The 18,019-nt window shown below is 36.3% G+C and overlaps 3 protein-coding genes across 10 annotated transcripts; 2 read left to right on the top strand and 1 right to left on the bottom strand.

The window, feature by feature from the left end:
- The first annotated feature begins 2,227 nt into the window (after positions 1-2,227).
- Positions 2,228-6,453, top strand: LOC122309827 (protein NONRESPONDING TO OXYLIPINS 2, mitochondrial). Of its 2 annotated transcripts, none has more exons than XM_043123513.1 (3): positions 2,228-2,456; positions 2,537-2,655; positions 6,194-6,453. In XM_043123513.1, exons 1-3 carry the CDS (start codon positions 2,308-2,310, stop codon positions 6,211-6,213), a joined length of 288 nt encoding a protein of 95 aa, XP_042979447.1. In that variant the 5' UTR covers positions 2,228-2,307; the 3' UTR covers positions 6,214-6,453. The 2 variants fall into 2 exon arrangements, with proteins under 2 accessions (XP_042979447.1, XP_042979446.1); XM_043123512.1 differs by lacking the exon at positions 6,194-6,453 and adding an exon at positions 3,086-3,374 and having other exon boundaries at positions 2,232-2,456.
- Positions 6,454-9,615: 3,162 nt separating this feature from the next.
- Positions 9,616-13,783, top strand: LOC122309826 (uncharacterized protein At1g01500-like). Of its 7 annotated transcripts, none has more exons than XM_043123508.1 (4): positions 9,616-9,633; positions 9,882-9,964; positions 10,819-11,669; positions 12,969-13,783. In XM_043123508.1, the coding sequence occupies exons 3-4, from the start codon at positions 10,938-10,940 to the stop codon at positions 13,197-13,199; spliced, it is 963 nt and encodes a 320-aa protein (XP_042979442.1). In that variant the 5' UTR covers positions 9,616-9,633; positions 9,882-9,964; positions 10,819-10,937; the 3' UTR covers positions 13,200-13,783. The 7 variants fall into 7 exon arrangements, with proteins under 7 accessions (XP_042979442.1, XP_042979440.1, XP_042979439.1 ...); XM_043123506.1 differs by lacking the exon at positions 9,616-9,633 and adding an exon at positions 10,639-10,676 and having other exon boundaries at positions 9,677-9,964; XM_043123507.1 differs by lacking the exon at positions 9,616-9,633 and adding an exon at positions 9,723-9,741.
- Positions 13,784-14,914: 1,131 nt separating this feature from the next.
- On the bottom strand, positions 14,915-17,576 carry LOC122309825 (BTB/POZ domain-containing protein At1g63850-like). The gene is made up of 2 exons (XM_043123504.1): positions 16,271-17,576; positions 14,915-15,401 (listed from the first exon to the last, which is right to left on the bottom strand). The coding sequence occupies exons 1-2, from the start codon at positions 17,357-17,359 to the stop codon at positions 15,117-15,119; spliced, it is 1,374 nt and encodes a 457-aa protein (XP_042979438.1). The 5' UTR covers positions 17,360-17,576; the 3' UTR covers positions 14,915-15,116.
- Between the last annotated feature and the right edge of the window lie 443 nt (positions 17,577-18,019).

The raw sequence follows: 18,019 nt of genomic DNA, 5'->3' as shown, positions 1-18,019 counted from the left end.
TTGTTAAACTTATCACTTTTATTATTATACCTTTAAATAGAATAGTGACATGTATGTATAGTTCATATATGTATAATTATATACTTAAATGAGATACTATCTTGTATATAAACTTTAAGTTTGCTTGTTTACTTTTGAACTCTGTTATAATTATATACATAAATAGGATACTAACTTGTATGTAAAGGAATTTGTAGAATTGGACATGTAATAACCCATGAAATTGTTGGATTTTATTGTTGGGTTATTAATTTCAATATGGTAGTTACGTCTGGTTTTGATATTATATTGTTCTGGATATTTAGAAGTTTAGAATTGTTTACTCACAATGTACTTTGTGTGGTTATTTTCTAACCTGTATTTTACTTTTCCAATGGTCTAACTTTGTTTTTACAAATATTTAAGATTTATTTTGAGATTTCTTTCTGATATGTCACATTTCTTTCCTTCCTATTTTGAGATTTATTTTAACTTTTCAAATGGTGATTTGTTGCGTTGTCTTTTGCCTTATTTAAATCTTTTTTAGGAGATTGTTCATTGGTTCGCATGTTCACCTGGATTCAAAAATTGTGGATATGACTCTTAAAACGAGAGTCTCTATCTGACACGATCGTCTCAGGCACTCCATCCAATCTGAAAATTTCTGCTATATAAATTCTCGTCAATCTTTCTAGAAAATCTGTATTCTTGATGGGTATGAAGTGACCACTTCTCGTCAGACAATCAACTATTACCCAGATAGTATTATTTCCAGCTGAGGTCTTTGGAAAGCCCACTATAAAATCCATCGAAATTGAAGTAAGTAAGAAATAGCAAGTTAAGGAAGAGATATTGCTTACCACCTAAGAAGAGGACTGATTGTTGCGATTATAAAGAAGTAAGTTAGTCCTAGACCAGTAAAACTCCTTGAAGTTTTTATTAACTTGAAAATTACCGAGAGTTTGGATATGTATGATTAAATCCATATTTATATGAGTCATTGGATCATGTCATATATATGAAAATCTCTGAAAGAAATAAAATGGAGCACATAAAACATCTACCAGAAGATAAAAACACAAATATAAATATTTGTTAAATATTATTTTATTATATCGAAGCAAAATTACAAAAATTTGAGGCTTTTTACCTCAATCTGTAAACGCTCTTACTTTTTAAAAATCTGCATGTCTTTCCTATATAAAGGAGTAGCCACTCGAAAAGAAAATTTAAGCAAAGATTTTAAATCTCTATTATCTCGTTTTAGTACTTTTATCTTCATGTTGGACTCCAGAAGAAGCCGCTGAAGGATAGAAATATTTTCGTGGAGTTTGTCAACCCCACCAGTCCTGGATTGTAGTCGCTGAGAATATGCAACAATGGTTGATGAGTATCGGGTACCGAGACTCACAAGCTCGTAGATAATTTCATTATCTGACTTATTAGTCAGATCATTATTGGATTGCATTATAACACCTATGGAAGAAGCAGAAACAACTGGTGAATAAGGTGCAGAATACCTCATATATTGGTAATGAGAAGATTGCTGAGCCATTGTAAAATGAGAAAGCAGAAAGAGATTGCAGAGTAAGAATGCAGATTGATTTCAGAAAAGTGAAGAAGATGAGATGCGAAAGAAGATGAACTGAATAATTTTTTTATAGAGAAAATTATGACGAATCATCTCTCGTGAAGCATTTCTCTACAAGAGACAAGAGCGATATAGTATCATAGCTGCGGCGCCTGACAGCTACAGAAGAGCAATGTAGTATCAGCCTGACAATTACAGAAGAGCAATGTAGTGTCATAGTTATGCGGCGCCTGACAGCTACAAAAGACCTGTAAAAATCTTATGGATCAAAGTTGTCTGGTCTAAAACAGAGGGCCACCGCTTTTGTTAAAAAAAAAAAATAGAGAGAGAGAGGTTAATAACTTAATTTTGATGAATTCTCTACTAACTAGAATATTTTAAACTTCTATTGCATATCTCCACAGCATTTAACACTTATGATTTTTTAGTCCAACAAAAATTCTTAGATTTCTTTTTATTAATATTTATTTTATCAACATAATGTCAAAGGTTATATAATTCTTTATTTTTATTATTTTTTTTATTAACACCCAAATTTATAATTTCCACTAGGGACGTTGGACGTTGTGTTTCCTAGTATATATATATATATATATAAAAAAAAAGATAATGCCGTTGTTTTGTTAAGTTCTTTAACGGCGTCGTTTCTCCCTATTTTAATTGCATATGAGCAGGTAGGGTTTAAGCGGCCTTCCTCTGGACCTCCGAATCCGTTCACCTAAACCTCTGAAGTAGAAATGGCTACGTTCTGCAGATCAGCTCTAGCGCCTGGTTCCAGGTCCCTTGTTGCTCGTTCCAAAACCCTAACGCAAAAATCCATAAGCCCGAAAGCAATACCCTCGCCCGCGGTTTCTTCATCGACTAGAGCCGTCCCTCGCGCTTCAAGGTTTAAACTTCTCTTTCAGGCCCATGCTTATGTCATATTTGTGCTTCGTGTCTGCGTAATATTAACTTCTTATTTTTAAGGATTGTTTCGGTGTTGGGGGGCGTTGAGTCAATGATGCCACTTCATAGCGCCATTGCTTCTGCTCGGCTCAAATCCATACTTGCCGTCGATTCCTCCTGCTGGAGCTGTCTCTCTCAAGGTACTTTGTTTTATCTTCATTCGTATCATGTTTCTCCAGAATGTTTAAGGATGGTATGAATTCAGCACTTTACTCTATCAAATACAATGAGAACAAGGGTTGTTTATGACTTTTAATCATCAAATTCAAAGTGGGCTTGTATTTGAATTTGAATAGTTTGTTAGCATAGTAATCTACTCACCGAACTAGATGATGTGGTTCTCGATCTGAATGTAGGATAGTCATGGAAAATACTTAAAAGCTATTTTTCGTTTGATCTCTTTATGTAGAATCTTATCTTCACAGTCACAGGTGTAATCACTCATTAATGTTCACATTAAGGGTTGCTTGGACCAAATAACCGTATAAGCCATGTAGCCAGCGAGGATGTCTGCCACTTGATTCTTGTAATTATTTGTATTCTGACCTGTTCTCCTACTTCTTGATATAGGGTTTGCAATGCCATTGTGAAGGGCTTGCTGGATATTGTGGGACAATAAATGCTAGGATTTATATTTAATCCACTTCGTGGAAGGGAAGAAAACCTTTGAATGTTTTTTTTTTTCAATTTGTATTGTGCAACAGTTGCAAGCTTGTTTAACCAACTTATGAAGTGCTGTAGTCCTTCTTCTTCTTTTATAAATTTCAAGAGAATGGATTATTTGGATATTCTAGTGGTTGGCACTGGTTCAAATGGATATGAGACTCTTAGTTATAATAAACTTTCCTTTCACTGTTAATGTGGTGTGTTTCAGAGGACTAGTCATTAATTTGCTAAATTTAAACCTGAATGTGTTGGTGTTGTGCCAGTCCAACCAATCTTGGAGACTTAGAAAGCACTAATGTCAACATTTTACTTTTGCCCATTTATGATTATGTCTCAGTCTTAATCCCTAGGGGTTGGCTCAAGTGGTAAAGACCTTAGCTTAGGGGTATGCTCCCCCTAGGTCTAAGGTTCAAATCCCCTTGGGTACAAACAATCTCTAGCGGCCATTGGATTGAGGGATTTTTCCCTTGAATTACCTGAGGTGCATTTGCGGAAAACTCCTTGCCGAGGGCTTGTGCACCCTGTGATTAGTCGGGACGCTGTTCTGGACACCCGGTGCCAATAAAAAAAGTGATTATGTCTCAGTCTTGTTGGGGAGTAGACTTTTGGAAAGGAAGAAGAGATGCTAATAAAAATACTTCTAAATTCTCAAGCACCAAAACAAGAGTTACTGTTGGTTTTAAACTTAATTAAACAAAATATATATGTTTTTCACACATTCACTTGATTTTTGTACACCTGGTCCTAAGATTTGGTTAATTGATCCTCTTTGAATGGTCATTCATAAAATGAATTCCATTAGCCAGCAGTGACTGTTTCCTCTTTCTTCGTAGAAGATACATATAGTGACTTGTCTGTCTACTTCATGGAATAGGACCTGTGACACAATGGAGCAAGGACCTGCTTTATCCATGTGGGACAACAATTGCTAGGATATCTTTGCATGTCATTTTGTAAATGGGAAAAAAACTCAAGTATTGTATTTCTGCACAGCCTGCTTGATTTTTTTAAGAAATATCAATATTTTTTTAATTCAATTTTCAATGCAGTATGTTGAAGGGGACTAGAAAAATTGTTTAGTGTGGTATGCTTGGAGAGAAATGACTGATAGAAATTTTGAGAATCTCAAGCGGGCTATGGAGGAGCTTAAGGGCATGCTTGGGTAATGAGATGAGAGAGGATTTGTGAGAATTTTGTAAATAGTTGTGAAATGATTTGTGAATAGCAGTAAAATGGTTTAAGTTAAGATGTTTTATTGGATTTTGGGGAAGGGGAGACAAAAAGTTGAATAAAAATATTATCGGACTGAGGGATTTTTTTCTTAAATTATCAAAGGTACACTTGCGGGAAACTCCTTGTCGAAGACCTGTGCACCCCTAAGATTAGTCGGGACGCTGTTCCTGGACACCTGGTGTCGATCAAAAATATATATATATATATATATATAATTAAAAAATTGTTTGGATATAATTTTCAATATTATTTTTGGTTTGAAATGAAAAAGTTGTATTATTTTTTGTGTTTTGTTTGGAAGTTTGGGAAATTTGTATAGGGTTTTGTGTTTGAATAATGATTAGATGAAAAAGTTGAAAATTTGAAATTGAGAAGTCTCTTGTGTTTGAGTAATGTTTGGGAAGAAAATTGTAAGTTTTGAGATGAGATGAAAACATCATCTTTGTTGCAAAACAAGGCCTAAAACTTTTTGAATACTTGGTTTCTTTGGATAGCTTCAATAGATTTTAATGGGCTGAACTTCCATGATTTTCTCATCTCTTTTTCTATTTCTAATTTGGTGTTCTCTTCTGTACATTCAGTATGCCTAGGTTATGCCTTTTGTATTTTTTTTAATAAAAGCTCTGATTACTTAGAGAGAAAGAGAGAGAGGATGGGGGGGGGGGGGGGGGGCGGGCAACATGATCTTTCTATTAAAGATTCTTCCTTGAGTGTTTTTTTGAAAGCCTTTTGATGCAGTCACAATTACTTGGTTTCTGATATTAGTTGCAAGTGAGCATTTTAAAAAAAAAATTAGAATTTGCAGATGGTGCAAATAGTGAGTGGGGGACTGGCAACATAATCTCTCTATTAAAGATTCTTCCTTGAGTGTTTTTTCGAAAGGCTTTTGATGCAGTCACAATTACTTGGTTTCTGATATTAGTTGCAAGTGAGCATTTTTTAAAAAAATTAGAATTTACATATGGTGGAAATAGTGAGTGACTGGCACGTTTGAGACCAGCTCGTGTGTTTAGTACATAATTTAGGATTGTATGTGCATCCTGAACCGCAATGGTAACTAGTGTCTTCATCCAAGAATAATTAAGATAGGGATGAGAAAAAGATAGAGCACTAGAATTTTATGAGATTTGATAGCAAATCCTTGTTAAGGAAACCCCTAAAGTTTGTTGTTTTGTGCTAATCTAATCACAAGCTAGATGCCCACGAACATGCTACCATTGGTAGAGAGCCACCAGACATCAAGATGATTCTTTTCAGTGCTTGCTTCTTGGAAATGAAGTAAATTGTAAAACAGTTTCTGTGATCGATATGCTCTCTAGCCTGATCTAGATTGTCTTTATTACATAATGACCGGTGGGGGTCTTGGTGTGACAAATGATGGTGGGGATATTGGAATAATAGTGTGGGTAAAATTTGTATAATGACGCATTTCTCTGGGAATTTGGGTGCTTAAAATTTCACAAAATTAGATAAATGACTCTTGTTAAGCCAGACGACAAATATCATTAAAAATTGATAAATTCGAACTTTAACTCAAATCATGTCTAAATAGGGTGCAAGTTATTTTTAGCCCTCAATCTAGGATATGATTCAGTCTTCTTGTGATTTCCCTCTCAGATTTTGACTGATTAATTTTTTTTTCTTCTATGATGCACCTTTCTTTTTGAAAATGTTTTTTACTTCATGTGTATTCAACAAAGTTTTCACTATATGCATATAAATGATATCACCCATCCACTGATTCTCTTCGTATGTGTTTTTTCCGTTGGCATTTCCTAGAACTTGCAGTTCCTCGGTGACAGACTAAAGGCTTCAGTCTTTCAAACCTAACTGGCCTGCATTTAGGTGGTTTTTATGCTATGTATGTTGGGTCTACTTTGATTTTCCTTTCCATTTATGGTTTTTGCGGTGGTGTAAGCATCATATAGCCAAGAAAATCATGTACCATATGTTGACATTTTATTTTTTCTATTTTTTTCTTCTGTAAAATAAAAATAAAAAAACCAATTAGATATTTTTAATATATTGGTGTTAACGTATACATTAAGCGTGTGATGAAACTTTTCTATTGGTTCCCCTTACCCAGTTCTCCTTAACTTGAGTCTTTATAGTACTGCTGTGCCTTTATGTCGCTTATGGTAATGCCTGACACTGAGCGTAGACCTTGTACCCAAAAATCTTTTTAAAGCTCTTTGACGAATTGTTTTTCAGTTGGGTCACTCCGAGGCTTCTGGCATTTATCTTTTAAGACGCTTTGCTCTGTGTAGGATATGAGCATTTAAAACCGCCATTAAGTTCTGAATGTTATGGAGATGACATTACGTTTTTAGGAATTACATGTGTTTTACCACTCCCATTGAATTGTTTTCTCCTAAGTGTACTAGCTTCCGACCTATTACATTTTTGTGTTCACTATAAAAGGGACCTGCATGGGTTTTCTAACTACCGGATGCTTGCCGAGCATTGAATCATTGCCTGTCTCCTTTCTCCACTTAAGGGTTTCCACTGGGTCCTATAGAAGTGTATACTGTGTATCTCAATGAACAGACTCTATAGAAAACAAGCGATGGCGATTGCATTTCAGGCATAGAAACCCTTGGCTAGAGAGCCTATCTTTTTATGTTCTAAAATGTAATACTCTTTTTGTCTTATGTTAGGCTTGCTTTTTCATGTTTGTGCCCTTTTTTTATTCGTTCTGAAACGGTTGGGGCTTTCCGGTGCAGACTCTGCAGAGGGGAAATTAGACGATTAGATCAGGCAGATTCACTTTTTGGATAAACGAGTCTTTAAATTCTTAAGATTGGTCAAAATAAGTTGCTTTGTTAGGTGCAAAGAGACCAAAAAGATAGATATTTCCTATAGTTAGGGTGGATGGAGCATGTGATTTGACAGTCCACCGAATGTAATTTAAGATAAGAGTAACGTATATACGTTGTAGATCGGAAGCACCACTCAATCATTTTAAAAAAAATTAAAATTTAGTATTAAATTAATTTTTTTCATATTAATCTCGTATAAATTTATTTATTTTTAAATAAATTAAATAATATTAATATATTTCATGACTATAAATATTATTTAATATTAATAGTAACATCTTATTAAAAAATGGCATCGATTTTTTTCTACTACTGGTTAGGAGTGTAAGAATAAATCGACAAATCGAAAATCAATCCGGACCGGTTGGGTCGGTTCGATTTTCGACCAATTCAGTTTGGAATCGATTCTTTTATTTTAAAAACAAGTCAAATCCGGTTTGGAATCAGTTTTATATTTTTCAACACCGAACCGGTATTATATCTATATTTTATTAATTTTTAATATTATATATAATATATATAATTATGTATAAGATAATATATTATAATTTATAACATAATATTTTAATCTTAAACATAAATATTTATTTAATCATATGTTTTAAATATAAAATATATATAAAATATATTTTATTGTCTAATAAATTTTTAATATATTTTTTTTAATAAATATATTAGTAATACTAATATACTTATATTAAAACCAGACCGGACTGGATCAGAACGGATAAAATTGAATATATCGATTTAAGAAAGTAATCGGTGCGTAATCAATTTTTAAAAATATAAAATCGGTATATGATAGTTCGGTCTTAAATTATATTTAAAATTGGATCGAACTAGATCGAGTACACCCCTACTTATGGTCATTGTGGTTTGGTAAAGGTCTGGATAGCGTGAAAACGAAGTTACGTAGAGCAGGTTGGAGTTCATGCAGTTTCTATCCAATGGGGTCTTTCTAGTCTTGTGTCCGTCAAGTCCATGTGTGTTTCACGTGAAATGCAGAGGCAAATGATCTACTTTCACGTTTTCCTGTATGAATGGTCGGAGATCGTAGGTAAAGAACTGGAAATTGCAAGGGCAATTGATCATAAAAAAGAGCACGAGTCGACGGTGCAAATAGCTAATTGAAAAGGCATTTTAAGAAAAAATAAATTGCATTCATTATCTTATAACTGTTTCATGATTTCTAAATGTGACATCAATTACTTGTTATTTTTTTACTTACCTATAATTTTTTTAATCATTTATTATTTTTTACTATCTACCAATCCTTTGATATTTTATCAGAGAATAATGAAATTATGATTGTTAAAAAGATAATAAATACTATTTTTTCTAAAAAAGAAGAAAAAATAACTCAAATGTCGTAGACTTGATCAAAGCTATTTGAGCATGAACGTATCTATCTTGTGAAATCACTCAAATATACTGAACAATAAAAGAACATTACAAAGTTGGAAAAATAAAAGTATACCGCATAAATTTGTTTCTTCATATTGACTGTTCATGTATTTGATTTTTTTTTTAATTTTTTTTATTTAATAGTTAAGAAAGTGACTATAAGTGTATTGGTATTTTTTTAATATTTAAAAATATTTAAAAAATATAGAAAAAAAGATAATAAAAAAATTATAATTTAAATTAGAGGGCACACCCAACAGTCAAACCTAAATAACATGCTAGAGTGTCCTATAAAGTTTTATTTAAAAGTAAAATATCGAATGGCTCATATATTATGAGAAAAATGTCATAGTCACAAATAAATTTTATAAAAAAAACTTATAAACTAATATAACTTTATGCGATATATTATATCTATTTTATAATAAAAAATAGTTTTATAATTTAACATATCATATCAAGATATATCAATTTATAAATTTATTTTAATAAAAAAATTTTATAGCTAAAATATTCTAAAGGATATTTCATATCATCGTAAAACTCACAATAATTTCTTCATGGGGGATTAGAATTAGGAAGATTAGAATTTTTTTTTTTCATATTGTATATTTCCCCATTTATGATAGTGCAAGAAAAAAGAAAAAAAAAACCCAATTGAGTTTATTAGCTAATAAACAAATAATTAAACGTGAATTTATCAAATTTGAAAAATATGTGCCGACACCAGTTAAAAAAGGTACATTTAATCCATTCTTATCAACTATGAAGTAATTATTAAAGTACATAAATCCAAAAGTAGATTTTGATTCGCATATGAAGAATATCGTTGGTTCGTAAATCCTAAAAAAAGGTTATCGAATAAAAATCCTATATTATATAAACAGCTTACTCATCCTTTTCAAACATCAGCTCTGTCTCTGTGATTCGTGAACCAGACGCTCTCCCATTGTGGATAAGATCTAATTCAGATACAGAGGACCCTACTACCATATAGTAATTAACCATTGAAACCTTTTAAATACGACAAAATGACAATAAAAAATTGGGATTAAAAAAAAAACAATCTCTCTTTTCTTTTTGAGGACTTGCGCGTTGTTCTGAGTTCTCTCTTTCTCTCTCTCTCCGCTTGAATTGACTTTCAATTAATTCTAGCAAAACCCAATTTTGCTTGTCAATTCGAAGATTTGGATTTGTCTTTGTTTGGTGATTGTAAAACTTTGCGTGGCCACGATTTTCTGCAGGGGATCAACAGCTTTGTTTTGAGGCTCAAATTCGGTTACTGGGGAATATTGAGGTTGCAAAGAGATGATGTAAGATATATCCGGTAAGTTTTCTCGGGAATTAGATAAACTGCCGTGGTTTTGTACGTTTATATGGTAATTTTAGAGAGAGAGAGAGAGAGAGAGAGAGAGAGAGGAGAGGGATGCGTTGTCTGTTTATATGACGTGGGCTATTTGTCGTTAATCGACGGCAATTTTGTTGGAGTCGGCTGGTTTTTTTTTTTGGATGTCTGATCATATGTTTGGAGGCACAATTTGTTTTGTTTGATCTTCAATTGAATTGACAATTTCAGCGACAATTAATTTCATTCCGTAGTATTTGGTTGCTCCGTGTTGATGGTATGTTTATCCGTAGGTGGAACCTATGATTTTGCTAATGTAACATGTTTTTTGCTTTTTCGTTTGCATTTCTGGATTTTCTTTAGTCGAGTTTGATGTGATTTTTACTTCACCTCAAATCGGCTGTGAACCTGTTTGGAAAGAGGCCCCATTTTGATTTTGTTCAGTTTTTGCTCCCACTATTTGTTAGGTTTCATGCTTCCTGTTCTTTGGATTTTTCTCTTGTATTCTTCCATCTTCTTATCCCTTCTTTATCTTTCCTTTATGCTTCTGGTTCCTCTGTTGGCCTCTGTCCTGTTAAATGAATTATTGTTAGTGTCTTCGGAATTCCGACGGAAAGTAATAGTTTCTGTTTGTCGTCTTCTTCTGCTTCTGATAGGTGTGCTGCCTTTCTGAATTGTGTTTCTGTTATAAAGTGTGAGTTATTTTATTCTTTTTTTTTTTCCCTTCACGTAGGCTTTTCTTTTCATATCTGTTCTCTTAAAAATCCACACCCCCAATCCGCTATATCTTACATACTAATTGGGTTTCTGCTTTCTGCGGTTTCTTGGTTTTCCAGAGTCCAAATTATGCGTTGGATTGTCTTTCCTCGCACGAGTTTGATTTGTATGAATTTTCGTAAATCATCTACTCAATAGAAGTGGACACATTTCTCAGAGGATTAAACTCTTCAGGGCCATGGAGAATTCTTATGAGACGTCTAATGGGAATGGGCTGACTGACAATGGCCACATGGTCACGAGGAACTCTTCTTGTAAACCCTGCGTAAAGGTTTCTCTACCTTGGTTTGATTTGAGAGTTTTTTATGTTCGAGTTAGCAAATGTGAGATTGATGATTCCACTCCTGAGTACCTCACACTAAACCATGTTCCACTCAACCGTCATACACTTCTTGAAGTCAATGGTGTTAGAACAAGCATATATTCTGATGGGGTGTCAACCCTTCTTAGAAGGGATCGATTGGATAAAAAGTCTGAAGAAGCTACTTTTGTGAGCACTGATAGTATCAGGATGACAGGAAGTGTGAAATTTGAGGTCTTTGATCAAGATCTTCTCTTGTTATCTGGGGTTTTGGAATTGCGTACTAGTAATGGTTTTTTCAGCGAATCAAATAATCAGGGCCAGGAATGGAGCATGAATTGTGAATCTGACGTGACTGTGGGTACTGGTTTCTTTAAGGGAAAGCAAGTGTTGGGGCCAGAATTGGCTTCACCTATAATTGAGGTCTACATTGCAGGGTCCTGTTTGGGCACTCCAATTATCTTAACAAAAACTCTGCAACTGGGTCATCGAAAAAAGCATGTGAGGAAGGGCAGGTTGGATGCAATACCCGAGTATGAGGCAGCTGAAGGACAGAAAGATGATCCTTCCAGGCTTGCTTTGCAGGTACCCCTTTGCCAATCTAAATTTGTAAGTTGTAGGTTTTGATGGGACTTGCTTTTTTTGAGTTTTGGTTGTTCTGTTGCATTAGCCCTGCCCATGCTTGATGCCACGTTTGTTGCCTAAATGTTCACTCACTGGTTGAATTTCTTCTTGCATAATCTACAGTATGTGTGGGCATGTTTCATTGACTTACAAGCTACATTACTAGAATAACTTTTCATCCTGTTTCGGCAATCTTTCATGGGTTTTTCAATGTAATTTATGCTGGCAAAACAATCATGCAAATTGCCTACTCTTAAGGCCTAGAGGTGTACCTGACATAACCATTTACTTGGAAGGAGTGGATAATTCTTTCTTTATTATTATATATCATCTTGAATTCAATCGTGGGTTAGATTTTGTGTGTGGTGGAGATTTACAGTATCCCTTGTGTTGCTTTATTTCTACCAGCACCTGCTAAAGCTTAGCCATACTTCATTAAAATCTAATAGAGAGAGAGCCTACTGTTACCCATTGAGAGAGAGAGAGAGAGAGAGAGAGAGAGAGAGAGAGAACCTACTGTGGTGAGGATTCTGATGATGGTAACCCCCCCAAAAGAAGTTTTATAGAGTCTTACGAACATATCAAAAAGAAAAAAGAAGTTTTATGGAGTCTTACGAACTTCCTCTGATGAACTTTTCTTTTAGTTCATACGACATTGTTCATAGTTACAACATATACCTATATGGAACATAAGTCCCACTAATGTTTTCCACCATCCTCTGATCCAGCATCTTGGCGACCTTCTCTGTGCTGAATTGCCTGTGTTGCTGCAATTGTAAATTTCATTTGTATATCAGTTGGTCTACAAATAGATGGGTTTGGATATATGTTTCTCTTAAACACACATGCACTTCTTTGGAGCACCTCATAAAACGAAATTACTCTCTGGTTCTTGAGTAGGTACAAAATATTTTAGCCCTATAAGAACTTTATCTTCAAAGTGATAACCTTGTATGCTATTTCTCTGCTTATCTTTATTAGCTGAATTCAACTGCAGGGGCTCTTTAGTACCTAGTTGGTGCAATAGCCGAAGCGCGATGGTAATTGATATTGTTATTGCACCTAGGATTTGATTGATTTCCATTCATGTGGTTTTCATGATTTCCGTTAGCATACTGGTAATACTTGTCTCATATGGTTGTTATTTTTTTCTTGGGAAACTAAAGACATTTATTCACCGAGTATATTTTATATTAAGTTATAGTCTAGATTGCCTCTAGATTTCCTTTCCATAATGTGGCATGTGTTTTTCGTTATTTTTATTTTATTTTATTGACTTTGCAGGTGTCAGAATTTCCTTACGACAAACCAGAAAGCGAAGATGATTACAACAACCGGTACTCTGGGACAGCATATTTTGAAGGTGATGATGGAGAGCTTTCATGGTTCAATGCTGGTGTAAGAGTGGGTGTTGGGATTGGCCTTAGCATTTGTCTTGGAGTTGGAATTGGAGTGGGCTTGCTGGCCCGAACCTACCAAGGCACCACCCGCAACTTTCGGAGGCGGCTACCGTAATCCAGACTTTCCCTGTTTTGCAGGCTTCTGACCAAATTCCATCAATTTAAATCATTAACGGTCCCAAGTCAGTTAACTTGGTGGTACTTCTGGCATGTCCCTGTTGTCAGCAAGTTGGCTTGTTCCGCAATCAAGTTCATGCAATGCATGCTTCGACCCACCTTAGTTTCTTCTGGGGCCAAGCCTTTTGTCTGATATAAAAGGATCGTTGGTTCCAAATGCACAACCACACAAGAAGGAAATCTCACAGCATCTCTAACTTGGTGCTGTCTGCAGCGGCTTTCTTATATATATATATATATATATGGTTCTGCTGCTTTTGTTTTGTAAAGCGTTGATAGCAGTGAAGTTTTGGTAATGGAAGTAAAGACAGAAGCCTTCGACGGCTCGCGACTCAACTTGTCTTTGTACTTAATTTTGTTTGTCCGCCTTGCTTGATGACTGTGTTATAGTTATTCCAGTTTCTGTCACAGATACTCGGTAGTAGAGAGAAGGCAATTTTTTCGGAGAGGGATGATATCATGTGTATGTTCCTGCGTGTATTTTCAGTGTGTTCGATTTAAACCGATCACGATTTCCAATAATTTTCCGATTCCAACATTTTACATAAATTCACTGTATTCCATTTAGCGGCCCACGCTGTTTATTTGTGGGCAACATTGATTGTTACAAAGTTTACAAGGTTAGCATTTATCTCTTTTGAAATTGTAAAGAATCTTAATCTGGTCGAGCATGATGTTAAACAGGAGGCGAAAGAACGCGTAGGTGGGATTCATTGGCGGAACAAGCATGGGTCATGTTGTGTCGTGAATACGTATGGATGTGACATTAATGTCAGTAGCTTGTCTGTATGCCGTATGCGTTGTCATTGGATGGCAAGACAATGTGTCGAAACCAAATTGCTTCTGGTGCCGTATTGATTAATGTAGTATATGCATTATAGGTTGAAATATATGAATTTTGTTTTCCAATTTCTTACTTAGTGTGAAATGTGGCAGAATATATAATTGCGAACTGTGTTTCATTTTCGTCGACAAGTACTCGAGCGATAGAGTAAACTACTATAAATCAGTTAGATAGATAAACGCGAGACTCACATTCAGCACGAACCTGACTTTTAAAGAGGTTTATTTGAGACCCTGCACCACTTTTTGAAGGTCGCTGAGCATTATTTCAAGAAAATATATATATATATATATATATATATATTATATATGTATTTCTTGTAAGAGAATACCTTGTGAAATAGTATGTCTTTGAAGTCAGATAATTCGAAAGTTTTCTTCTCAACAAAATCTCTATATTAAGTTAAATCCTTAACCATAAACACTCTGAGACTTCATTGATACGGAAAAAGATGGAGGGGGCCTCACTATGCCATAGTTTTGAATCCCCCCTTGGTTAGTACGCCCCTGATCGTAGGCAAGCGGGACAGGCAAGGAGAGTTCGAGGGGCTCAAATTAACAGCCGTCCTTTGGCGAGAGATATTACTGTCAAGCTGTGTCGGAGAACACGGGGAAAAGCTCAATTGGATTACTTTACTCTTTAACTTTAGTTCGAATAAAATGGCAATGCATGAGATTGTACTCCAATCCGCACTAAAACCTGAAACAGTCCCCTAAAAGACCAAACAGAAACTGGCAATAACCGAGATTTGTGTCACCAACGAGTTCCGAGAAGTAAAATCAGAAGATGGGCAAAAAGATTCAACAGACTATATCAAAAGCATTCAAGCTTGCTTGTGTTGCATTGCAGACGCGGGATAGATACAGTTTTATATACACTGTCCAACACAAAGTTCTATCTATAACACTGTTAATATGCACAGTAATTGACAGAAAAGACTGAACCCCAGTTGCGACAGCAGCACGATGGCACAACATCTATCTACAATCACAACTTAAAACAGCAGTACCTCTAACAGAGGCCGTCTGTTCCTGTTCCTGGAGGTCGAGCCGCCCGGCGGAACCAGGTGTTGAATGCTGTGAACAAGTGAGGGCAATCTTCAACATTTCGTGTCGAAAAGCTGAGGCACTGCTGTAACAATTCCTGCGCATCTGACATGGGCAGTGTGGAGATTATTCTCAGAAATGTCTCTTCCAATTCGAGGTACAGTGATTTGTTACTAGGCGACATGGGCGACACGTTGTCCTTGCACGCGATAAGAACAGGAAGCCAATCTTTCACAAGCTTCTTTCTAACCTGAAAAATAAAAGATCAAAATACGTTAGTTTAGTTTAGTTAATCAATCTACTTGCCATCTTGGAGTTTGAAATATTTAAGGTTAAGGTGCCCTTTTTCATTTAAGTAGAGAAACTGGTGTAAGAACACATGACATGGTCTTAAAAAGAATGACACACAGAAATCTGAAACCTCAGCCAATGGCCATAAAAGTGGTTAGAGGTCCACCGACCACCAAGACTACAGAAAACCCCTATTTTGATAATTAGGGCACAAATGATCAGTAATCAAGTTGAAGGCCAGGAGGCAAAAGGGAAATAACTTCTCACATGTTTTTGCAAATTTAAGGAAATAGGGTTTTAGCTCCTCAAACATTTCCCTTCGTTCCAATTAAGTCTTTAGCATTTACATGTAAGCTTCTTGTTTGCTGTTATTTTTTCTCCAGAAACACGAAAAAAGAGATGGGAACCAAATCCACAGTGAAAATAGAACTAGTTCCACAATCAGTCAACTCACAGGCAAAATGCATTCCCGTCATCAACAAAGCCTATGAAATTGGTGGTCGAGATATCGTAGAAATTCGATCAGAAAATAAAGCACTGAACACTCATCATATGGAATGACTCATTAACCCATCTAATCTGGCATCCACTGCAGTCTACCCTCTAGAAAATAATCCTTGTGAATGATCAATGCGATTCCAATAAGAACAATAAGGTCCGGACTCCGGTCCTATTACCAACTGGTACGTGTTTCGCCCAAATCTAAGTGCTCAAGATCCAGAACCAACTAAGTAGACTAAATTATATTAAACGACTTCAAACTAGGCTAATTGCAAATCAACAGCAAGTAAAACCAATACAACAATAAAGTTATTCCATTAGCAATACCTGTCTGGTGGCCAAAATGTTGCCCGCAGCGACAGCATTAGCAAGCTTAGAGGTGCATCTCAGCACAACAGCCGGTAACCCTGGCACGATATTCCTCCACGCATCGTCCCGAAACGCCCTCTGCAAATCGGCCGTGAAAGCCGCCTGGTCGCTCCACTCCTTGACCGCTGTATCGGCCACCCTCAGTTCGATCATCCTCTCCACCAACCACAGCAAATGTCTGCCGTTCGTCATCGCCGTGTGCAGATTGAGCCTCTGAATCGCCTCGGTCTCGTTATGATCCCCTCTGAAGTCCGGGCTCGAGTACTCCTCCAGAGACTCCTTCACGACCTTCAAGCTCGTCTCGAACGCACTTTCCAATACCCTCCTGGCCGATTCCATCGACGAGAAATCCCTCAGAACCTTCGCCACGAAGGCCTTCACGAACGCCATGTTCGGATAATTGTGAATGGCGGACAACACCAGGCCTTGCAACATTTCGTCGCACGAATCGTTCCGACCGGGCAAGATCCTAGCAAGGAGTTCCCTGCTCTCTTCCTCCTTCAGAAATGGGATTATATTTAAAACTCGCTTCTCTTCGTCCTCGGTCCATGGCACAACCTCGAGGAACTGGACGCAGGACTTGACGCAGTCCTCGAAGAGGAGCTCGAGGGCGACGGGGAGGAGATCGAGGGCGGTGGAAGCGCTATCGATGGAACCGGAGAAATCGGAACTGTAGAGGAGTTGGAGAACGGTGAGGTGGGACTGGAGGGACCCAGAGGAGGAAGGGACCCCAAGGTTGAGATTTAAGGGTTTGAGATTGGAACTGTTGTTCTTAAGGTTGTGGGTTGGCTGCCATCTGTCGGATAAGAGGGCGGAGAAGTATTGGGAGCGGTGGAGGATGTGTGAGTGGAGGTGGATCTGAACGTCGTCGTATTCGTGGTTGGAAGAGGTGTCGTCGGAATCTGGACTCGTGGCGGAGGGTTCGAATTGGGAGGGTGTAATGAAGAGGCGGAGAATGACGTCTGCGGTGGACGGATCGTTAAAGAATACTGATGAGGTGGAGGTGGGGGCCACCCGCTGCCGTTTCTTTAGCCCGGAAACTACCATTTTTATCCAGAGTAGAGGATTAGATTGGTATTCGGGACCTCTGAGAAAATAAGATATAAAAATGGAGGGAGGAAGGAGTTTCTAGGCGGTGAAGATGTTATTTACGGAAGAGGAGAAAAGGAGAGAGGGAGAGACGAGGAACGGCGTTTTATCTTGAATGGAAAAACTGATTGCGGGACCGGAGGATGGATGATGGGTCATGGGCAGGTGGGCTGTGGATCAGTCTTGGCGAAGCGGATTTGGTCTTAAAATAACAAAAAAAAATTGGCTTATATTTTCAATTATACTATTTTTTATTTTTTTAAAAAAAGTGTTAGTTTGGAGAAATATTGGTAAATAAAGTTGAAAATTCAAAACTTAATATAATTTTTAAAATTATAATAATTTTAATTGCACACAAGTTTATGTACCCTCTCGTTTAAGGTCTTCTTTATATCATTATAGCAAAGCATACAATTGAAAAGGGTGATGCTGAAATGCTCTCTACATATATCATCTAAAAAGATTCTTAATATATTTTTATTTTGATTTTAATTTTATAATGTTAAAAATACACACAAATTTACTAATAATAACTTTTTCAAATATTATAAAAATACACCGTGGGTTATTTTTGGAAGATACATTTGGATGACACCCAAGATATTTTCCATTTCCCAT

This window comes from Carya illinoinensis, chromosome 5, assembly GCF_018687715.1.
Source record: "Carya illinoinensis cultivar Pawnee chromosome 5, C.illinoinensisPawnee_v1, whole genome shotgun sequence".
NCBI lineage: Eukaryota > Viridiplantae > Streptophyta > Magnoliopsida > Fagales > Juglandaceae > Carya > Carya illinoinensis.
The sequence above is the reverse complement of the archived record's forward strand: the minus strand, read 5'-3'. Positions and strand labels throughout refer to the sequence as shown.